The 6821-nt window shown below is 40.5% G+C and overlaps 1 protein-coding gene across 1 annotated transcript; it reads right to left on the minus strand.

The window, feature by feature from the left end:
• Positions 1-200: 200 nt before the first annotated feature.
• LOC102202479 (class I histocompatibility antigen, F10 alpha chain-like) lies at positions 201-6515 on the minus strand. Its single transcript, XM_005754984.1, has 8 exons — positions 6461-6515; positions 4695-4970; positions 4035-4325; positions 2635-2919; positions 2131-2229; positions 1545-1574; positions 842-949; positions 201-244 (listed from the first exon to the last, which is right to left on the minus strand). The coding sequence occupies exons 1-8, from the start codon at positions 6513-6515 to the stop codon at positions 201-203; spliced, it is 1188 nt and encodes a 395-aa protein (XP_005755041.1).
• Positions 6516-6821: the final 306 nt, after the last annotated feature.

Consider the following 6821-nt stretch of genomic DNA (forward strand, 5'->3'; position numbering starts at 1 on the left):
AGCTGCCTCAACCGAAAGATGGAGGACTTAACCACAGCTTTGACATGTGAGTCGAGTTTTAGGCTGGGGTCCATTTTCACACCTAAATTAGTGATGCTGGATTTTTCATGGGGGCCAAAGAGAAAAGGTCAAAGGTAGGGATACAGCTGGAGGCACTGGATTTAGCATGACCTCAGTCCATGTTCTCTGTGGCAGAAGATTTAGTGTGAATCCTGAGACTTGTTTTTTTTGTCAGAGCCATCAGCTGCAGGGATGAACAACAGTATTATTTTACATGTAAAGTAACACACATCTGCTCTGACTTCTTCTCTGTTCTTTGGCAAAGCTGCTTTCTCCCCTCGCTCTAACTCAGAATATGAAAACATACAGCAGGTTCTCAGTGAGCGATGCACCAACCTGATCATATCATGAAAATTAATACATGCTTATGTGTAAGGGACCGTCACACAATTAAATATTTACTTTCTATCTTTAATTTAAATCAATTAAATGTAAGAAGGACTTCCAAAAATAGAAACCTACTGATCTGATCTTTATTAGGAAAATAAGAAATTATTATTAATAAATTATTATTAAATAATAAATTATTTATTAATGCTTTACAGCTAGCAAAGATCGACTTGATGTGGATCCAGCTCTGTGAGACTGCTCTCAGACTGGTGCAGTAGTATCCTACATTATACTTACGGGGCAGAGTAACAGCCACCGGAGAAAGAAGAAAAAAGTATTCAGCTACAACATGAGTTTAAAATGTCTCCGTCACTACCACAGTACAGAATAATGTGACTTATAATTACACATCACGGAGCTCAATGCTACACATTAGCTGAGGAAAACTTACCCGTGCTGCTTCTGAGACTGGTTTCCTCAGCCTCGTCTTCATTACCCTCGTCTTCCTCAACCTTCTCACTGTCAGCCTCAACATTTGTTACAACCACTGCTACACTTCCTGTAAAGACAACATACATTTTGAGCTATATGAAGCAAAACGGCAAACTTTACTACCCTGACATAAAAGAGGCACTGTTACTACATAAACACATACAGAACATTAAGACCCATCTTCTACAATCTGTTCAGTCTTAAACTAATCTGTTATGTTTATCTGAGGAAGGAGAAGGAACCACATCCCATTGACATTAAGGAGGGGTACGGTCACATGACCACAGGGACAACCCACCCACACATACACACAGGTTAGTTAAGGACAGCGTGCTCCACATGTGAGGAAACATTTAATGCTTCTTTTATTTATGAACTGCAGGGTAACGTTTAAAGGTTTTCAGCACTGCTGCTGTAAATATTATTACATAATAATAGTATACTATTATTATTATACTGAACACAGGTAACCATGAGTCTGGCTGCTCTAACCTTTCTCCTCATGCTTCAAGTTTCTGTCTCCTCCACTCTGTTTGCCTGTTCACCTCCTCTGCGCTACACTGAGCGTCTTTGAGCAAACACTAATCTGTTAAAGGATCGGCTCAGACTGACACGAGTCTCTGAACATCAAACTTTATAAGACAGGAAAATAAAGATGTTACCTTGGTTGTCGTTGGCTACACGTCTGCCTCCTGTAAACAGACGTAACACAGACTGTCAGTGATCGTGGATGAACTCAGTGGTTTGTTCTACATGTGTGAAGCAGCTCAGTGTGCTGAGCCTCGGACCAACTCTAATATCATCAGACCTGAGTCAGCAACATGTTCAAGTCATTGACATGAATGAATGAATGAATAACATGCTGAAGTGTAATCCTACAGTTTGCTGTAATTCAGACTAAATGTTGTTGAAATGTTTCAAAGTTCTACATGCAGATGTGTCTGAGTGGAGACGGTGGAGGAAACGAGCTGCACACTATCAGCAAACAGCAATCATTTCTGTTCTGGAAAAAACTACATTTATGTCCCAGAGGGGTCAAAGTTATTGGATTAGAAGCTGCAGACAGGAAAAGTCTGACATCATGTCACATGACTGACATGTGACCTTTGACCCCCCCATGGAGTCCTAATAAAATAATAACTGAAGTGTTTGAAGACTGAAACACTGGAGCAGCTGCTGTGATGTAAATTATACACAACAGCTCACTGTACTTACTAAGACAGCCTTTTTTATGCAAGCATATCAGACCCAGACCTCCACCAACAACAACAGCAATCACAGCCAAGGCTGTGCACCGATCAGAGCTCCAGATCCAGGTTCCAGGTTCCTCTGGATGGTCACCGTTCTCTGAAACACAGAGTTTTAGGCTGAGGTCACTGTCAGCGTGTTATTTGCTGCTGTTTGTTACTGAGATGTAGATTTGAAGCCACAGTCATGATGAAGTCAGTGATTGGACAGCAGTGATGTGCAGGAGGTCACTGAGAGGGGACGGCATTGAAACAGAAACTGTTCATATCTGGAACGTTTCAGTGATTCTCTGAAGGAGATCGCTCCTCTGCTTCTTCGGGGCTGCAGAGCTGGGCTAAATGTGACACGCTAGCTTTGTTCTCAGATGGACTGACATGGCTCTGACCACAGGACTGTGATCAGGACAGTCATGATGCAGATCTGCTGGACACAGAGAAGCTCACTGCTCTGACTGAAGAAACAAAGTTATGATCAACAACAGAGACAATAAAAAAAGTTTCTTACTCCAAGTCTTCACAACATCCACACGGGTCGCCTCATGAACGACTTCACAGCTGAACTTTGACAGGTCAGACTTCAAAATCTCCACATGGTCTCGTCTCTGGAAGGTCTCGTCGTTATTTGGAAGAACTCCTGAGCTACTCAGGCCGTCGTCTTCGGTCAGAACACGCCCGTTTCTTCTGATCCTCACAATGATGTTTTTGCTGTAGAAGCCTGTGGCGAGGCAGGTCACGGTGAGGTTTGTCTCCACTCTGGACTTCTTTGCAAACACGTACACGTCAGGTGGAGCTGGAAGGAGGAAATGAAAACTGTGTCACTAAATATTAAAACATAATTATGTGAATATGGTTTACCTCTGAAAGATCACAGCAGTGTATGAAATTGAATGTCTTATATGAGCTGTGTTTTCTGCGGCTTTGACTGTTAAGTGAGGTATGAAAAATTGAGGGGAATAGAGTTGCAGCGTTTGGGGATTTTGTTTCTGGGACCAATTGCAAGTAATTGCATTGACCCCTTGGTCATTCATTTTAAGTTTGCTTCAGACGAAAGAGGATTTATCATCCTGAAGTACAGCAGTCTGTGTGATGATGTGATCACAAACCTTTAAATGTAAAGAAACTGGTTTTGATCCAAAGAAGGTGACCATCACAGTGCTGTGAGCATACAAGGTCAAAGTTCAGTCTGACAAGTACCCCGGTGTTAATATTGATAACAGTTTTAGATGTTGGTCTGTTTTTCTGTTCTAGAAAGTTCAGTCAGACGGACTAACAGCATGATGTGGAAATCTTCCAGTGGCAGGAAAATGATGGTTACTAAAAGTGTTGCAGACATCCATGAAAACCACAGTCAGAAATCCCGTCGTCGTTCTCCGTGTCTGTATGAACAGTGTGTGTTGCAACAAGTCAGGAGGATCCAACTGATCTCCTCTCAACATGAACGGTGACCTTCTGACAGCAGACACAGAGCTCCACACTGTGAGTTTGAAAGCTTTAAGGATTCATTTATGGCTCATTGAGTCAATGCTCTGAATATCAGGAGGTCACAGAATCACTGCAACATGACAGTTATTCTACATTTAATGGTGATTTGGATCAATATGTTCTATTATATTTGTAAGTAAACTGTGATATTTCTGCCAAACAAAGGGCATTACATAAAGTTCATAATTTTAACTTATTTTACAAAAGTTCAAAGTTAAAGCAACAGAAGTATAAAAAAATGTGATTAGTAGAAATGATCAAACTGTAATCACACGTTTTGATGCTTTATGTAAAATGCTGCACATCAACTTAAAAATGATTTAATAAAAAAAACAAAGAAAACACTGAATCTATTGCTGGTGTTAGTTCTATAGACTTGAGCAGTAATGAATAGAAAAACACAGATCATTATGTCATACATACGGGCTTTTTTCAGCTGCTTTTGTTCAGAAGTCACAGACTTGCTCAGCCAATCGATGCACTCGTTCTCCAGGTATCCCTTGGTGTACTCTTTCAGCACCTGGTCATTGTCCCACTTTGTCTTTGAGGGAAGTGCCTCTTTAACTGGAGCGACCCAGACTCTGCTTTTATCATCAAAGGACAGGAAGTCGTTTCCATCATAGTTATACTTGCTCATGCCGTGGACAAACCTGAGCGCGCCGTTAGGCTGTGTCTCACCCTCACAGCGCACCATCCACTGAAGAACATGAGGGGCTGAAAGCAGGAGGGCAAAAATTAATAAATGAATATTTAAATAAACATCAGAGGAGAAAATATGGACATGCTGATGATTCCATGATTAATAATTACACATTCTCTACAGAGAAATACTTATATGTATATATAGTTGGTGTAATATACTGGGACATTTATAATTGGGGTGTTTGTATATTTGTATATATTTTGTAACTCTGCAATATGTTGTGTTGTTTAACTTAGTTACTGTGTTGGAGCAACTGTGATCACATCATTTCCTTTGGGATTAATAAAGTTTGATTCTGGTCTTGTTATTGATTATTGGTCCTTCAGATTTCATGGATCTTACCTGAGTGAACAAATCATTGAACCACAGCAAAGACTTACAGGCAGAGTCATTCTGTCTCATTCGCTCCATCAGGATGCCGATGTTGACCTTGAACCACTGCTGCTTGATCCTGCGGGACTGTGTGCCTTTTCCCCAGTAATCAGCAGGGAAATGCTCTCTCATCCACTCCTGTTTGGGAACTTTTGTCTGATTCTCGCTATCATAGTAATCGATCATCCTGCCGTCCAGCAAACCCATGGCTGTGAACTCGTGGATGCCCGGCAGTCCAACGGGTTTGGAGAGTCCAGTGTAGATGTAAGTGAGGGAATGAGTCTCTGAAAGTCACACAGGTAGGAAAACACAGGAGGAGGATGGATGAGCTCTGATCTTTTTACTGGGCAGGTATGTTTGAAGATCCATGGATCAGAAGCTCTGGCCCTTTGGTATTTCAGTCATGAATAATCAGTGAGCAGCAGTAAATAATCATCTGTGTTATTTCTGTCACAGTTTGAAAATGAATGTTTTTTCTGTTCTTGCTTCTTTCAAACTGCAGGTCAGAAATAAATCAAAAATATTTGGACCCAAACCGTCTCCAACATCATAAACACGTCTTTCTTTAAAGTTTCTGTAATGCAGTGATTTTAGTCTCAGCTGTAAATGTAAACATCCAAATACACAGTAATAACTGATATTAACTGAGAGTTCAAACTAAAGCTGAGGTTTGTGTGAAGACGTTACTGAGCTGTTTGAGACAAACTTTACAGAAGTTTGAAATCAGACAGAGAACTTCCTGTTCTCATTTGGTTTTCCTGCAAGAAAATAAAGTTTTGTTAACGAGTGTTTTTACACTCCGACTCAAAAACAACCACAAGTTTAACAACTTTTAACAACTTTTAACAACACAACTTTAGCCTCAGTCAGAGGCTGGATTAAAGGTAGCATTTTCTTAAATGTTTAATTTTTTTAATAGTTCCAGTTTTACATGTTGAGGTGAGTTTGCGTCCCTGTATGAATGAAGCCTAGGCTGGGGGGAAGGACAGAGTATTAAAACCTTTCTGTTTCTGTTGTCTTCACTGAAACTTGACTTTGTTTATTAAAACAGAAAAATGTATAATATTCCTGAACCATGAGGGAGGAACAGAGAAACTAAGAGACCACCTTTAAAAAGCAGTCAAAGCTCTTCAGCAGCACAGATGCGATCTGTGTTTGTCATTTAGTGGGAAATCTTGAGGACAGAGCACGATGCTGTCCTATAAACAGATCTCATTAACCCTGCAGAGAGCTGTGATCAGGGATCCTGCATCATTTTAAAACATCCGCTATAAACTTCTTAAATCCTCTGTCTGACACATAACAGCCACATTAAACCGGTAGTAACACTGAAACTAATGAATAACCTGCAAAAGTTGATTCTGTTCATCTGGATAATTAAGATTAAGGAACTGACCTCCCAGCCCATTGTTCCATCGGTGGGCTGGTTTCAGTCATTATGCAAATGTACTGTTTATAAGATCGGGGAAAACCTGCCGTCAGCTGAGACTGAAGGAGTCACCTGGATGAGTGATGAAACGTTTCTCCCACAAAACGCTACGTCCAGATGAACAGAATCAACTTTTGGAGATTTACTTTCCTGGATGACTGAACATGCATCATAATGAATAACCTCAACATTTAAACAAAACATAACTAAAAGTAAGCTTAGCTGAAAATAAATACGATAAAACTTTATAAAAGTTAAACTCGTCTGACATGTTCTTAACGAGGCCACATGTTTCTTTCGGTTTGAACCCGTCTCATCAACGTGTGCAAAAACACTAAAACTCACCGCTGTTTACCGTGACTCCTGTCCCCACAAGGACCAAAACTGAGATCACGAACATTTTAATCCAAATATTGGATTAAAAGTTCTTATCCGGAATAAACTCCGATTTATTCCCCTCTGTTGGACCAGCTTCACCTCTCCATCTCTGCTCCTCGCTGCTTCCTTCCTCTGTGATCTGAGTGATGCATTCAGGGGCCGCGGGTAAACTACAGATGCATTCAGGCCCACCCGTCTCCGTGTTTTTGTTTTTTAAAAAATAGACATTACTTTTACTGCGCTTTAACAGAGAAATGTTCATTACTCGCAGATAAACCACAGAAAATAAAAGCTAACCAAAGAAAAACTCAGATGAGTCTCCACATAT

The sequence above is a fragment of the Pundamilia nyererei genome, unplaced genomic scaffold (genome assembly GCF_000239375.1).
Source record: "Pundamilia nyererei isolate P.nyererei 1_Seehausen unplaced genomic scaffold, PunNye1.0 scaffold00800, whole genome shotgun sequence".
In the NCBI taxonomy this organism is placed as follows: Eukaryota; Metazoa; Chordata; class Actinopteri; order Cichliformes; family Cichlidae; genus Pundamilia; species Pundamilia nyererei.